Source organism: Vipera berus, assembly GCF_964194415.1.
Source record: "Vipera berus genome assembly, chromosome: 2".
NCBI classification, from domain to species: Eukaryota; Metazoa; Chordata; class Lepidosauria; order Squamata; family Viperidae; genus Vipera; species Vipera berus.
The window spans coordinates 163,221,572-163,238,222 of NC_138203.1; the positions used below are offsets into that span (position 1 = coordinate 163,221,572).

Below are 16,651 nucleotides of genomic sequence, written 5' to 3' on the forward strand. Positions count from 1 at the left end.
AAATCTAGATATAGTTGCAATTCCAAAACACAAACCTCAAGTTCCTCTTTCCAAGAAAATGTAACTGATGTTTTTTCCAGCAAAGGTTTTGGAAGACAGTAATGAAACCAATAGCTAGCAGTTTTACGAACACTTTGGTATATTGTTGTGGCAAATTCCATTTCTGAAACCTGTCATATGAAAAGGAAAGTATAATTTGTTGAAAGAAAGAACAGCGTATTTCCTGAATGAGCATGAGGGGAAAATCCAGTCAGAGACAGTTACCCATCTCTAGTAATTTTTATTTTATTTATTTTATTTCCATTTAATAATAACACCACCAAACAACGTTTGTCTATCTCGGGTCCTTGGGAAGGACTCAATGGGTACTTAAAAGGCCAAATCCAGTCTAAACATCTGGCTGACTATGAGATGAAACTTAATAATAAAAGTAGATTTGATACATTAGTCCTCGACCTACGATTGTAATGGAGACTGCCCATTATGTCCGTAGAGTGGGTCACTCGTGTGGTTGACCTGATTTTTACAACCTTCATTGCAGTGATTGGTAAGCAAACATCAAAGTCAATAAGTGACTGCTTCTGTCATTAAGTGAACACCACGGTCACTGAGCAAACCAATTGTTCACTATGGGCCGGTTTTGCTGAAAGTAAGTGCCTGTTTTCAGCAAAATGTCATAAAAATGCAATCATGTGACCATGGGATGCTGCAAACAGCCATAAGTCAAGGATTACCTTTATAGACACCCATTCATGTGAACTCTGGGTGACTTACAAAATATAATACTAAATTTAAACAGTTAAAAACATAAAATAAAACAAGTCAGCTAAGGCTAAAACCAATCTTTAAAATGCAGCACAAGGCACCACCCAACACATTAAGACTAAGCCTAGGATCAAAGCTAGATTTTAAGGGCCTTCTAACATTTCAGGAGAAAGGGGTTCCTCCATCCCTGGTGGGAATGCTGTTCCAGGGAATAAGTGCACAACAGAGAAGCTTCCTAGGTCCCCTAGGATTTAGTTTGCCAATAGTACTCTCTACTTACTTTATTTCGGCTATAATCCTGAAATGTTTGGGAGGCTATCTAAATGATCCATTCTGCAGCCTACTGAGTTCTGTGAAATTTGATCACAGAAGGGAAAATGCATACTTCAAACCCTCCTTGGAAGGTCCTTGGTATCCCTACGGCTATATATTATCTTTTGAACATCAAAGCAGGGAACAACACATATGGTTAGATTCAGTAAGCCCCTATTCTGTGCCAAATCTATGCCAGGTTTGATAATGGTCTAACTGCTGCCATCACATGTGAATTTCAAGCCAAATTATTTTATGAACTTTAAAATACTTTAGGTAGTCCTCGACGTACAACAGAAACTGAGCCCAAAATTTCTGGTGCTAAATGACAGTTGTTAAGTGAATTTTGCCCCATTTTATGACCTTTCTTGCCACAGTTGTCAAGTGAATCGCTGCAGTTGTTAATGTAATAACACGGTTGTTAAGGGAATCTGGTTTCTCCATTGACTTTGCTTGTCAGAAGGCCACAAAAGGTGATCACATGATCCCCAGGACACTGCAGCCGTCATAAATATGTGCCAGTAGCCAAGCGTCTGTATTTTAATCATGTGATCATGGAAATGCTTATAAGTGTGAAAAATGATCATAAGTCACTGCAACCTTGAACTATCACTAAGCAAACTGTTGTAAGTCGAAGACTACCTGTACTTTTATCTGCCTGAAGTACTCCAAAACAGTGATGTTTTCATATAACTATCTCACCAAAGCTGTTTGTCTCAATGAATTGCCCCCCCCCAAAGTTGGAAATGTTATAGGGTCTCCTGCTTGAGTGGGGTTGGGACTAGAAGACCTCCAAGATCCCTTCCAACTCTGTTCTTCTATTCTTCTAGTGACTAGAATCTAGTCAGTGAGCCTTTTCCCCACTCATCTTAAGGAACTACCAAAGGGCAAGAGAAAGAAGCTTACCTCTGAGGGTTCAAGTGCAAGAACTGTTGAAACAATCTCAACTGCTGTAGCTAATAACTTGTAATGTGATATTACTGGAACCTGTTGGCTGCAGATCTCATGAAGTTTTTGACAGGCAACAGCAGAGTGTTTCCAATCACCTTGCTGAATTGTACTGAATTGGAGAACACCAGAAATGCACATTAAAAGTGTGGATAACAAAACAAGACTGAGGAGTTCAAAATGACATTTGCAATGAAAACTAAGCTTATAGGAAAGTAAAATACTTCTCTTCATCTTCATAACCAGTCATACACATCCCCATAGTTCAAACACAAGGCCCGGGGGCCGGATCCGGCCCGCGAAGTGGTTTCATGTGGCCTGCGAAACGATCCTGGAAACAGTGAGGGAACAGCCCCCACTGCCTTGGCCCTGGCCCAGAGACCCTACTTCTGCCAGAGACCCTCAGATCTGTCCCACTCCTGCCTGGGCCCCCATAGGCACCCTTGATGTGAACAATGTAGAGCTGGCCACGACCACCCAGTTGGCCATACACACTCTAGCCACGACCACCCAGTAGGCCACGCCCATCCTGGCCATACCCACCCGGCCCCCTGAGGGCAACCGCAATGCTGATGCAGCCCTCAATGAAATTGAGTTTGACAACCCTGCCATAGTTGATTTTTTGAACTAGGAAGTCTTCTATAGAAGCCATTTTGTGAATATCAACACCACTCACTCATAAAATTCCAAACATGTGCCTCTCCTGGAAAAGTTGCCTACTACTGTATCAAAGTTAAGCGTTAAAGAGAGCCCTAACAAAATACTGGTAGTTCTGAGATTACCACAGCAATTGGGTGGATTATAATTAAGAGCAATTACCACTGGTAAGTGATGCAAATGGAAAGCATGACATCAAGTGACCATATCACTCAGCGATGGCAGTCATGTTTGCCATCATAACCTTAGGACGGTGTGGGTCACTAAGGGGAAAGAGGCAGGAGCCCAGGATAAGGAGTGCAAGCAAATGTGTTTGGCGGGGGGGGGGGAAATGCTGTGGGAATGCTGTGGGAGGATTGGCAAGGACCATGGGAGAGCTGACAAAGGCAGGGCCTGGAAAGCACGGAGGGCCAGCAAGGGTATCAGGTAGGCTGGCAAAGGTGAGCACTGGGAAGTATGAGAAGTTGTCAGGCTCAAACAATAGTGCCACAAGTGAAAGGTTCGAGTTGGTAACTTTACTGCATTTCACCTACAGCACAGGAATTTCCCCAGACTGTTTGCCTTCTCTTGGGAACAGACAAGTATGGATGGTTCCATGGATCTTTGGGGGGGGCAGTCCTGGGTCTCTTGCAGCTGCGCAACAATTCAAGGCTAATCTCTGCTTGATTCCTTCTCCATGACTGGCTGGGCATTCCTCAACAGAGGGTCAGCAATGGCAGCAGGCGGATGCTAAAAAATGGGGACAGGGAAGCAGCGTCTATGGAATCTCATATGGGATAGTGGGACTTCTTTGTAGGAAGGAAGAGTGAGGGCTTTTCTTTTTCTTTTTCCTTTTCTCAAATCACTTCCTACTTTGTTCTAATAGTCTGCAATTCTCCTTTTCTAGTAGAAATAACCCAGCCGTGAAATGCTAATCATGGCATTGTCGCACATGAAAGTGGCATATAAATGTTAATAAATAAAACAAATCTTTCTAACCTCTCTTAAAACATTTTTATATACTAGCCTTTATGGTTATTAAAACAACATGTAATCTTTTATGACTAATAGTTTGTGGATCATGAGCAATCCATTTGATGGAGCACTTTATTGTGCAGAGGCATCATGCTTCCTTCAGACAGTGAGGGCCACGTAGGCCATTTTGTCTTATAAGGCTGGGCCACACTTTTGATCAGCAGGTCAGCTTTGCAAATGGTGGTTTCTGAGCATGGTCTCTCTAGAAATTGCACACACATCAACTACTCATTCCAATACCTGATTGAATCAAGTACCTCCTCAGAGACCTAAAGACCCGTAGTTGAGGGTTATCATTTTCAGCTTGACAAAACAAAGCTACATAAGTGATTCACTAACAATTTTTCTATTGTTTACTTCAGTGAGGTGTGTCCTAAATGAATACTTTTAAAAAAAAAAAAGTGCATGCACGTTTTACTTACATCTTTTTTTCTGACAGGATATGCAACAATTTTTCTAAAAGCTTTTTTATATCCTAAAACACAGAAAAAAGTTCAGATTAAAAAGAATCACTGTTTTAGACAAACATCTCCCAGTCAAGTGGCTTTGTACAGTTTGCTGCCTAAAGAGGTTGGCGTGTGGGTGTGGGTGTGGGTGTGTGTGGCTGTGTTGTGTGCATCTGAACACCTCCATTTGTAAGAAACACATCCTACCCTTGAGAAGACTTGGACAATTAGCAGATCTAAACATAAATACTGTACATTCATAAATTTGCCTGTATTGTGTAGGTACGCAGTCATGCCTGTGAGTTATTGTATGTCCTCATGGATAAACCAAGAATTTTAGGTTGCAAAATACACACACAAAACATGTTTAGCTTACTTGTGGATGAGACTTTCCTCTTTTCCCATCACCTGAAATTTTCCATTAGCTGCCTAACCTTTTTTTTAAACACATTTTATTAAGTACAGAAATTAAAAAACATTGAACGTAGTGTATCATCTTTGACATACATCTTTGTCTGATCATTCCATACTAGTAACTTTGCATGCTACCAGGTAGCAGAGGGGGAGTGGTCCAGCTGTCAGAGTGAGCGGCGGTGCGAACGGATTCTCCGGCATCACCGACCGCTTGTCCCAGGTTCGTGGGACTCAATCAAGCCGAGAGAAGCGTCCTAGGGGCAGCAGAAGGTGTGTGCAACCTGCTGTTCTATTGTTGGTGGCGACTGGCGATGGGAAGCAGGTGAAACCCAGAGCCGAACGGACCGGGAAGAAGGCAACCAGCAATGGCCACCGAATGACTTAACAGCTGGACAGAGCTAGCGAGGAAATAGCAGAACGACAGTGTATCGGACTTGACTTGACTGATCTTCCCAAAGCTTTCATGACTAGACTCGGAAGACGCGTTTAAAGGGACAGCAGAAATCGAAAGCCTGGCAAAAAGAAAGCCGGAGTAGCAGAGAGGAGGCGGTGAGTGAAAGTGGGAAGAAGAGAGGCTGGAAATGGTCCGGCCAGGAGAAAGCCAGGAAGTGCTGATTAGAGACTCAGAGCTACTTTAAAGGGACTATAATTAATTCTATCTGAAGCTGAGGATTTGTCTGAGATTTTTGACTTTTGGCTTTGATTTTCACTTTTGAGTGGATCGGCTGACGAAAAGGTGGCTTTTCTTGGAAAGAACAGTGACTAAACAACAGGAGGAACTGGATTGGGACAGTGACTTACAATTTTGAAAGGTGCTTACCGAGGAGACAGCTGGGGTGACTATATGGACTTATAAAACAGAATGGAGTGAGAAGAAAGAAGATAGAAGATAGAAAAAGCAAGGGGGGAAGAAAGAAGAAAACTAAAGAGAGACTGAAGGGTATATTGGACTATAAAATCATAAATTTATAAGACAGAACAAAATAGATAGAAGGAAAATGCTGGGGAAGTTTAAAACTAATATTTGACATTGAGATATTAGAATTTGAAATATATTGATAGATTTACACTTATAGATTACAATAGCGATTTTTTTGTTGTTTTAATGAAATTTAAGATACATGATTGGTAAGGTTACTTCCCTATTTTGCTATTGGTTTTGGATTATGAAGATTGTTATAATAATAAGCATATAATCTATGTTATATAATTTATATAGACAAATATAGTATAATAGCTGGAACTAATTATTGATATTGTGGTAAACAAAAAAGAGTTATAAGTATAACTAACTGTTCTGGGTACTAAACTATATTAAGGATTAGATTAGGGCATCGGGAAAACTAGGAAGCTTGTTAGCTATTGGGTAACTGATTTAATAGCGGTTTTCTTTTTCTTTTAGAGGTTTGAGTATTATTAAGAAGCATCTGAGAGGGAAATAAGGAGGGAAATTATTGATCTATATATAAATCCTAATCGAAATTAAAGAACAGTTTAAAGAGATAAAAAGTGGAAGGACGAAAAGAGGGAAGTGGAAAGTGGATATTTTGGAAGAATAGTAAGCTGTGGGAAAGTTTACTAAAAATGGCAAACAATCCAAATCTGCCTAAGATCGGTGGGGGGAGGAAAAATGTAATACAAGGTTCCAGCCCTATAAGTCAGAAATCGTTAAACGATATGCTTCAAAGGAAGCGCTCTAACTCATTTAAAGACCTTCAAGTAATGATGCAGACAATGCAGGAAGTTACGCTGAAGAACCATGAGGAACTTAAAAAGGAGCTAGAAGCGGTAAGAAGTGACACAGGAGAAATGAAAGAGAAAATTCAGGCAATGGACGGAAGATTTGAAGCCTTCCAACAGCAAATTGCAAAAAATGAACAGAAGCTGCTGGAAGTAGAACAAAGAATGGATAACGAGGAAAAGGAGGTCGAAGAGATGAATAAAAAATTAACTTTGGCCAATAAATTAGTGATGGCAGTGATGCTTCTGGAAGCGGAGAAAGCAGCTCAATATCTTAGATTTCAAAATGTTACAGAGGAGAGAGGGGAAGACCTTCTAGATAAAATGGCAGATCTATTGGCAGGAGTTCTCAGGATAGATAAAGAAGAGATGATTGCTGGGATGGATGAGACATACAGGCTGCAGACAAACTATGGGAGAAGATACAATCTGCTCAGAGAGGTAGATGTGAAATTTATAAAAAAGACACGAGATGAAATATTACATAGGACATGTGATGAACAGCTGGAGTATAGAGGGAAGCAAATTATAGTGCTAAAGCAAATACCAAAAAGAATGAGAGATCTGCGGAAGAACTACCACTTTTTGACGTCTAGGCTGCACAAAAGCAACATGAATTTCAGATGGCCTAACACCAGAGGGGATTATTGTGACTTGACAGGAGAAGAGATTCAGATTGGACACAGTGGAGAAAGCTGAAGACTTTTATAGACAATACTATGTCTCAAAGGAAGACTTGGGAGATCAAAGAGAAGAAAATGTTATGGCTGAAGGAAGAGACGTTGAATCATTGATGGATGAAAGAGAGAAAGAGCAATTTACAGAGGAAGTAAAAGGGGGAGAAGGACAAGATAGACTAGAACAGCAGGGGAGAAGTCTTGAGGAGATGAAGGAAATAAGAATCACTAGAAGCACCAGGGCACAACAGAAACAAGATGAGGAGTATAGAATATGGTCAACGAATATCAATGGACTGAACTCATTGGTAAATTGTCAGAAAGTCTTTAGTAAACTTACCAAATTAAATGCGGATGTTATTACATTACAAGAGGTTCATATAAAAAATGATCAAAAATATTTATTAGAACAACCTAAATTAGGAAAGCTATATGTTTCACTAGATGAGCAAAAAAAAAGAGGAATTGCTTTGAATGTTAAAAAGAAGATAGCTTCCAAACAAATTTATAAGGATAAAGTGGGAAGGATTTTGATAGTGGAGGCCAAACTGAACAAAATAAAACATAATAATTGTTGTAATCGATGTACCAAATTGAGCCCAAGAATTTTTCTTTAAAAATCTGCATAGTAAGCTTGGTGATATAGAGGGAGATGGGTTTTGCATGATTGGGGATTTTAATGCGATTTGTTGTTAGCTGCGAAGTCGTGTCCGGCCCATCGCAACCCTATGGACAACGTTCCTCCAGGCCTTCCTGTCCTCTACCATCTTCTGGAGTTCATTTAAGCTCATGCCTACTGCTTCAGTGACTCCATCCAGCCAGCTCATTCTCTGTTGTCCCCTTCTTCTCTTGCCCTCAATCTTTCCCAGCATTAGGCTCTTCTCCAGTGAGTCCTTCTGTCCATAGTTCTTCAGGCACTCTATCAGATCTAATTCCTTAAATCTATTTGTCACCTCTACCGTATATTCAACAGGGATATGATTTAATTCATACCTGAGTGGCCTAGTGCTTTTCCCTACTTTCTTCAGTTTAAGCCTAAACTTTGCAATGAAAAGCTCATGGTCTGAGCCACAGTCAGCTCCTGGTCTTGTTTTTACTGACTGTATAGACCTTCTCCATCTTTGGCTGCAGAGCATATAGTCAATCTGATTTCTGTGTTGACCATCTGATGATGTCTATGTGTAGAGCCATCTCTTGGGTTGTTGGAAAAGTGTTTGCTATGACCATCATATTCTCTTGACAAAATTCTATCAGCCTGTGCCCTGCTTCATTTTGTACTCCAAGGCCAAACTTGCCTGTTATTACAGTTATCTTTTGGCTTCCTACTTTAGCATTCCAATCCCCCATGATGATAAGAACATCAATTTTTGGTGTTAGTTCTATAAGGTGCTGTAGGGCTTCATAGAACCGGTCAATTTCATCCTCTTCAGCACCGATGGTTGGGGCATAGACTTAGACTACTGTGATATTGAATGGTTTGCCTTGGATTTGAACTGAGATCATTCTGTCATTTTGAGGATTGTATCCCAGTATTGCCTTTCCTACTCTTTTATTGACTATGAAGGCTACTCCATTTCTTCTGAGGGATTCTTGCCCGCAGTAGTATACCTGATGGTCATCTGAATTAAATTCACCCATTCCTGTCCCTTTTAGTTCGCTGATACCTAAGATGTCAATGTTGTCATCTCTGCCAGCTTTCCTTCCAGGTTCCTATGGAGAAAAAATCTTTACAGCATCGGACGTTCCTTTCACCACCAGACACATCCACAGCTGAGCGTCCTTTTGGCTTTGGCCCAGTCGCTTCATTCTTTCTGGTGCTACTAGTACTAGCCCTCTGCTCTTCCCCAGTAGCATATTGGATGACTTCCAACCTGAGGGGCTCATCTTCCAGCGTCATATCTTTTTGCCTTTTGGTACTGTCCATAGGGTTTTCATGGCAGATACTGGAGTGCGTTGCCATTTCCTTCTCCAGTGAATCACGTTTTGTCAGAACTCTCTGCTATGACCTTTCCGTCTTGGGTGGCCCTTCAAGGCACAGCTCATAGCTTCATTGAATTACGCAAGCCCCTTTGCCACGACAAGGCAGTAATCCATGAAGGGGTTTAATGCAATAGCAGATAGAATAAAAGATCATAAAAGTAACGAGGTAAGGAAAGGGAACAAAAAGATACTTCCCAAAACTTTTTTTGAGATGTGCATGGACCTAAATTTGCAAGATGTTTGGAGGGAAAGAAATAAAGACAAAAGGGAATATACATATTACTCCAACAGACATAGATCGTGGACCAGGATTAATATGTTATGGCTCTCAAAAAAATTAGATTTGGTAATTCAAGAAATTAATATAGAACCTAGTCTTTGGGCAGATCACAATCCCGTAAGTTTTTGCTGAAAAGGAAAAAGGAGTAGGCCAAGATGGACTTTTCAAAGAGTGATTCTTAATCTACATAAGAACTTGTATCATCTTCCTGAAATTCATGCATTCATTTTGCCAGAGAATTGAGCTTACAGCACACTGTTACCTACCAATGGGCAAGAGGAGAAACTAGTGCTCCTAACACACCACCTTTTTGAGAGAAAGAGGCAGAGAGGGCATTTCTCTGTACAGAATGGTGGCAATAATGACAAGAGAGACCGCACCTCCATGGTTTATTGGAGGTGGCAACAATTGAGATTGTGGAGGAAAGACAAAGGGAACCCTCTTGTGAGAGTCACAGATGCCAAGCCACCACAACTCTGTGCATAATTCTACAAGCATGCACTGTGGAAAGCAGCGATTTGGACAAAATGTGGGAGCCTCAGCGAATATGAAAATTTTTTTTCTTCTTTTCTCTTGGTTGGAAAGTTTATTTGAAAGTGGATGCAGGCAGTCCTCGACTTACAACCATTTATTTAGTGACTGTTCGAGATTACAGTGGCACTGAGATAAGGGACTTTTAACCATTTTTTGCACTTATGACTGCTGCATATTTATAACAGGTAAACACAAGCAAACTTATAAGTTTCTCTTACAGTCTATGGAAATTGAATGAATGAATGAATGAATATTTGTAAGTGGCTCAGGCAGATACCTCCTTAATTCACTGAAGAATAAGAGGGAGGAAATAAAGCACAGTCAATCTTGCAAGATTCTGCTTTTATTGCTGATATCCAGTGCTTTTTTTCTTTTTTAAAAAAGGTGCCAGAACTCAGAGGTGCTGTCACTGGGAGCGATGCCAGTGTCCCTTGGACCCGCACCCAGAGCTGCTCTGAACCCCGACCCAGAGCTGTGTTCCTCGTGGCAGCAATTTCCGGCGCTGAACAGCTGACGGCCTCCGGCACCATCCTTGACACAGAGCACTGCATCGGGCCGCCTGGCATCTCTGGCGCCAAACAGCTGATGGCCTCTGGCTCCAGCCCTGACACTCATTCACTTACTGCCCCGTAGCTTCCAAACGGAGTAAGTGAGCAAGCGAGCAAGTGGCGTTTGGAAGCATTTAGAAGCGACGGCAGCACTGAGTGAGTGAATGAGCAAATGGCATTTGGAAGCGTTTGGAAGTGTTTGGAAGCGACGGGGCAGTAAGTGAATGAGCAAATGGCGTTTGGAAGCATTGGGGCAGTAAGTGAGTGTGTGAACGAGCAAATGGTGTTTGGAAGCATCGGGGCAGTAAGTGAGTGAGCGAGCAAGAGGCCTTTGAAAGAGACGGAGTGAGGGGGGAGAGACTGAACAAGGTGCCTTTGAAAGAGACGGAGGAAAGAGTGAGAGCGACTGGAGGCTTTTGTGAGCAAAGTTGAGTGAGTGGAGGGGCTTTTCGAAGCAAAAGGTGAGAGAAAACGGGGAAAGTGAGGGGGAGAAGGGAAAAAGGCACTGACTTCTGACTTCCTCAGTTGCAGGACTAGAAGGAAGCATTAACATTGAACCTCAACTTTTTACTTTTCTATAACATTATAAACTAGCCATTTCTATAACAATAAATGAATCTAACCAATGAAACCCAAAATACCCCCCCCCCTTTTTTTTAGTCATCAAGTTTTTGACACCTTGTTAAGCACTGGTGGTACTTGAATATTGTCATGTCCTAAAAGTGGTACAATTTCTGAAAAGGTTGAAAAGCCCTGATGTAAATGCAGCCTAAATTGTTTATTGCCATCCTATTTGCAAATAATATCTTACTTACCTAGTTGAGATGGTGTAGTTGGGCAGCAGGGAGGGGTGCAAAGTTCCTGCTTTCGCTGCAGACAACTTGCCTGTGCAACGTTTGCCGGCCGGGCCTTTTGGCGCGCTCAGCAGCAATTTCTATTGGCTTTCGAAAGCCAATATGCCAGGGGTAGGCAACCTTGGCTCTTTTATGACTCGTGGACTTTCGAAAGCCAATAGAGGGAGCAGCACAGCTTGTGCAAAAGCTTTTTTTTTTTTTTTGCAAAAAAAGGTGCCGGAACGCTGTTCTGAGTATTCTATGAGGAAAAAAGCCCTGCTGATAACCATCTATTTGAAGGGCCCAATATCCATTATAATTTTGTCAGTCACAATGGCAGAGTGTAAGTTTTTAAGGTAAAACAGAGGAGCAGTTTGCCACTGCCTTCTCCTATAGAGTATGAATTGATGTCTTTGCCATTGTCACTAAAGTGACCATCTACCTCCAACATCTTTCTGTATCTCTGCTACGCAATATAGGTACCTGTTTGCTTTAGCTGGGCTTCTAAGAGTATAAACAGTCTTGATGTACTCTCACAACATTTTTGATCCATCCCTTGCATAAACATCAATCTCCAGTATAATAAGGCTTAAGGGGACTCCTAGCAGTAAATTACCCCAATAAAATTACCCCTTAATTCGTTCAATGTTTGCAGCTTCCTCAATTTGGTATACTCCAAGTGTGTTGGGACTGCAATTCCTAGAATTCTTAGGTATCTGAGAACACATTTTCAAATTCCACATTTGAAAAGCCTGTTTATGGCATTATAAATTAAGTGCCTTAAATTTAAGGTAGACATGAAGGATTTTAGACATTCAGCTATAAATGGCATTTTCTTGATTAGCAACCAGAGATGCCAGATTCTAAAACTAGATCATGTTTTCTTCTGTGATCTCTATGTACAGTTGCAAGAAAAAGTATGTGAACCCTTTGGGATTACGTGGAGTTTTGCATGAATTGGCCATAAAATGCACTCTAAACATCATGTAAGTCACAACAATAGAAAAACACAGTCTGCTTAAAATAATACTACACAAACATTAGCTGTTGTCATGTTTTAATTGAACATAACATGGAAACATTCACAGTGCAGGGTGGAAAAAGTATGTGAACCCCTAGCCTAATGACTTCTCCAAGAGCTAATTGGAGCCAGGAGTGAGCCAAACTTGACTCCAATCAGTGTGATGATATTGGATGTGTTGCTGACAGCCGTCCTGCCCTTTAAAAACATACACCTGTTTTGGGTTTACTGGTCTCAAGAAGCACTGTCTGATGTGAACCATGCCTCGCAGAAAAGAGCTCTCAGAAGACCTACGATCAAGAATTGTTGACTTGCATGAAGCTGGAAAGGGTTGCAAAAGTATCTCCAACAGCCTTGATGTTCATGTGTCCATGGTAAGACAGACTGTCGTCCTGTAAAAATGACTGCAAGAGCACAGCGCATAATGCTTAATGAGGTAAAGAAGAATCCTAGAGTGTCAGCTAAAGACCTACAGAAATCTCTGGCACATGCTAACATTTTTGTTGACACATCTACAATAAGGAAAACATGAAACAAGAATGGAGTACATGGGAGGACACCACGGAGGAAGCCGTCCAAAAAAAATATTGCAGCACGTTTGAAGTTTGCAAAAGAGCACCTGGATGTTCCACAGCACAACTGGCAAAATATACTGTGGACAGATGAAACCAAAATTGAGTTGTTTGGGAAAAACACACAACACTATGTGTGGAGAAAAAAAGGCACAGCACACCAACATCAAAACCTCATCCCCACTGTAAAACATGGTGGAGGGAGCATCATGGTTTGGGGCTGCTTTGCTGCCTCAGGGCCTGGACGGATTGTTGTCATTGATGGGAAAATGAATTCCAGAGTTTATCAGGACATTTTGCAGGAAAACATACGACCATCTGTCCGCCAACTGAAGCTCCACAGAGGATGGGTGATGCAACAGGACAATGACCCAAAGCATACAAGTAATTCAACAAAACAATGGCTTCAACAGAACAGAATAAGCCTTCTGGAGTGGCCCAGTCAGAGTCCTGACCTCAACCCGATTAAAATGCTGTGGAATCGCTTAAGAGAGCGATTCACACCAGACATCCCAAGAATATTGCTACACTGAAACAGTTTTGTGCAGAGGAGTGGTCCAAAATTACTCCAGATCATTGTGCAGGTCTGATCTGCAACTACAGGAAACGTTTGGTTGAGGTTATTGCTGCCAAAGGAGGGTCAACCAGTTATTAAGTCCAAAGGTTCACATACTTTTTCCACCCTCACTGTGAATGTTTCCATGTTATGTTCAATTAAAACATGACAACAGCTAATGTTTGTGTAGTATTATTTTAAGCAGACTGTGTTTTTCTATTGTTGTGACTTACATGATGTTTAGAGTGCATTTTATGGCCAATTCATGCAAAACTCCACGTAATCCCAAAGGGTTCACATACTTTTTCTTGCAACTGTACTATCTCTTTCTAGGTTCTAAGAATATACATCTGTATAAACATCTGACAGCCTATGTTCTAGAACATCCATTCTTTTTCATTTTAATGCATTAGACAACTAACTTTATCTAGCTGACACTGACTTTTTTATGCTTGTAGAGGTATGCTTGTTCAGAAAAAGTGAAAACGTTGATTATTTTTTTAAAAAGTTGGAATTGTAATTGAGCTGATATAATACGATATAGCAGGGTTGATAAAGCAGTGTAAATTGATTATATAATTGAAGAGAAGCTGAACATTTCTTGCCAGAATTGTTATTAGGCTTAATACACAGAATGCATACACACCCACAACTACATGTATGTGCATGTATGTGTGGCCATGAATGGTTCCAGCATTTTCAAAATAGAAGTTATTATGGGAAAAATGAGGGAGGGAGGGAGAGAAAGAGATGAGATTCTTAACTGAAATGTACAAAGAATATGGAAGATCTATGCAAGGACTTAATGTGGTTTGGGGAACACTTCCTGACACATAACATCAGCTGACATTTAGGGCTGAGTTGGTGTCTTTTTTTTTTGAACCTGGAACTAATCTGTTGTTCTTTATTTCTGTTTCCAAAACTTTATTTCTTCTGAGCTAATGTATGATTCACGTTTCCATTGGATGAAGCATTTCTGTTTCCTGGACTTTTCCTTCTGTTATTTTTCTTTGTGAGGTTTTTGTTTTTTGTTTATCTTTTTGGAGATATCAACTTTTAAATGCAGTGTATTAAAGCAATTCAACACGAATTTTTCCTTTTTTCACAATACAATAGCCTCTCATTATAATAATTGAGAGAGCCAGGGTTGCTAGCAATTGTAAGGGCTGAAGTTAATTTAAAGGGATTTGATAAAGTAAATCATAGTCTCCTTTTTGATAAAGTGGAAAAAATGGGCTTAATGGCCCCACTGTGCATGGATTCACAGTTGACTTCAGAGTCATCCTGGTGAGATAATCAGCATATAAATTTAATAAATAACTTTTTTTTTCAAATGTCCCTATCAGGAATAGAATTTGAATGAAGTTTCAGAAAAGCAAATGTTCTATGCTGGTGGTACTAAGCTCCCAAAGATCTAGCATGGGATAAATGAATTCTTCCTAATAAAAATAATTTCCTGCCTTTTTCTAATCATCATTTCTTCCCTACAGCAATTTGAAAAGTAAAACAAAGTGAAACAAACCACTACTCCCTCCATGCAGGGAAAATTTCCTTGAGTCATACTTGGATATCCTATTTGCAAATAATATCTTACTTACCTAGTTGAGCAGCAGGGAGGAGTGCAAAGTTGCTGCCTTCGCTACAACTTGCCTGTGCAACATTTGCCGGCTGGGTCTTTTCGTGCACTCAGCAGCCAGGGGTAGGCAACCTTGGCTCTTTTATGTCTCGTGGACTTCAACTCCCAGAATTCCTGAGTCAGCTATGCTGGGAATTGAAGTCCATGAGTCATAAAAGAGCCAAGGATGCCTACCCCTGCAATAGGCTTATGAAAGCCAATAGCAGCTTTTTTTTTTTTTTTTTGCAAAAAAAGGTGCTGGAACACCGTTCTGAGCGTTCTATGAGACAAAAAGCCCTGCTGATTGATATCAATAAAGGTAGTTTTAGTCTTCCTAGAGCTGATTGCTTGGTCTGGTCTGTGTAGTGGGGCTGATAACCCCCTAGGAAATACTGGGAGCCACAATGTATCAAAAACAGAATTTTGTGCAGTGTATCTCCTTAAGGGCACAGGGTACCTTATTATCAGTTCATGATGTCTACCTTTTTTGCCTGAGGCTGCCAAATCTGGCTGATTACTTCCCAAGTGAATGAGTATTCCTTCCATTGTGGAGGAAATATCTGCATATATGAAATTCTATGACATAAGCCATGACATGTAGTACTGCCCTGATAAGAATAAAGCCCCTTTGCAACCTACTGTTAATATGGGACCCTTCCAGAGGTGAGTGATGGATATTGTGGCCCAAGATATCAAAGGCAAAAGTATGTCTTGACTGAGGGAGGTTATTCTACCTGGTAGACAAAAATAGCAATTTGGTATGCCAAAATGATGCCAAATCCTAAGGCGGGCCTTAATGGACCAATTTACTAGCACAGCTTGGACAAACCAATTGTCATACTTGCTGATGCATACTTTACTTAGGGAGTAATGACAAACCTATGGGCCGCATGTAAGATTGGGCTTCTGGTATCTATCCCTTGCCATCATTAGACAAATATAATTAAAAATGTTAATTAGAAATCAGAACAAACCTCACAGTGATGAGGGCCAATTCTCAAATTATTCAGTCTATGAAAAGTTCCCAGAAGACAGTCGAATGGATCAGCATAAGGGCCAGAGATAAATTCCACCAGGTCGCATAGTGGTAACAGGCAGAACCAGGATCTGAATAATGTTTGGTTTCCTTTCAGCAAATGCTTCTTTTGCATTATTAGATTCCTTTTCAACAAACAGAAATGCACGACAGTGACATAGAAATTTGAATAAAAACACGGCACAACAAGTATTCTCCAAGTAGTTTTTGTCGGAGCTTCAATTTCAAAATTATATTGAATGTGACAAATTGTGAATCCAGAAATTAAGAAATTTCAGGTTGGTTTTGTATTTGTCAGCTACTATATCTAAAAGAACTGGGTTTGCTGATTCAGAATTTATTTATTTACATTTCATATTCCTTAACTGCCCATTTCCTCTGGACAGGTGTTCTGGGTGGTGTGCACTTTAATCAATAAAATTAAACAATTAAAAATAGAATAATTTAGGATTAAAATGTTAAAATGATAAAACAACTTTATGAAGCAAACTGGTACCCAATGCAGCTCATGAAGCAAAGGTGTTACATGCAGCTTTCTTGGGCACCTAAAATTGCCCAGATGGCCTTGTTCTGCACTAGATGACACTTCTGGATACTTTTCAGTGGTAGCCCCATGAACAGCACATTGCAATAGTCCAGTTATATTAGTTATTTAATATTATCAGAATACAGTACCAAAATGTGACACTACCTAAACTGTAGT

General features: G+C 40.5%; 1 protein-coding gene across 1 annotated transcript in view; it reads right to left on the reverse strand.

The window, feature by feature from the left end:
• The window catches only part of LOC308662850 (E3 ubiquitin-protein ligase RNF213-like), a gene marked incomplete at its 5' end in the record, with an annotated part of 161,088 nt that overhangs the window by 96,295 nt on the left and 48,142 nt on the right, over positions 1-16,651 (reverse strand). Inside the window, 4 exon segments of the mRNA XM_081318994.1 lie at positions 36-170; positions 1,984-2,137; positions 4,119-4,171; positions 15,887-16,073. Coding sequence (XP_081175120.1) covers positions 36-170; positions 1,984-2,137; positions 4,119-4,171; positions 15,887-16,073 — 529 coding nt within the window.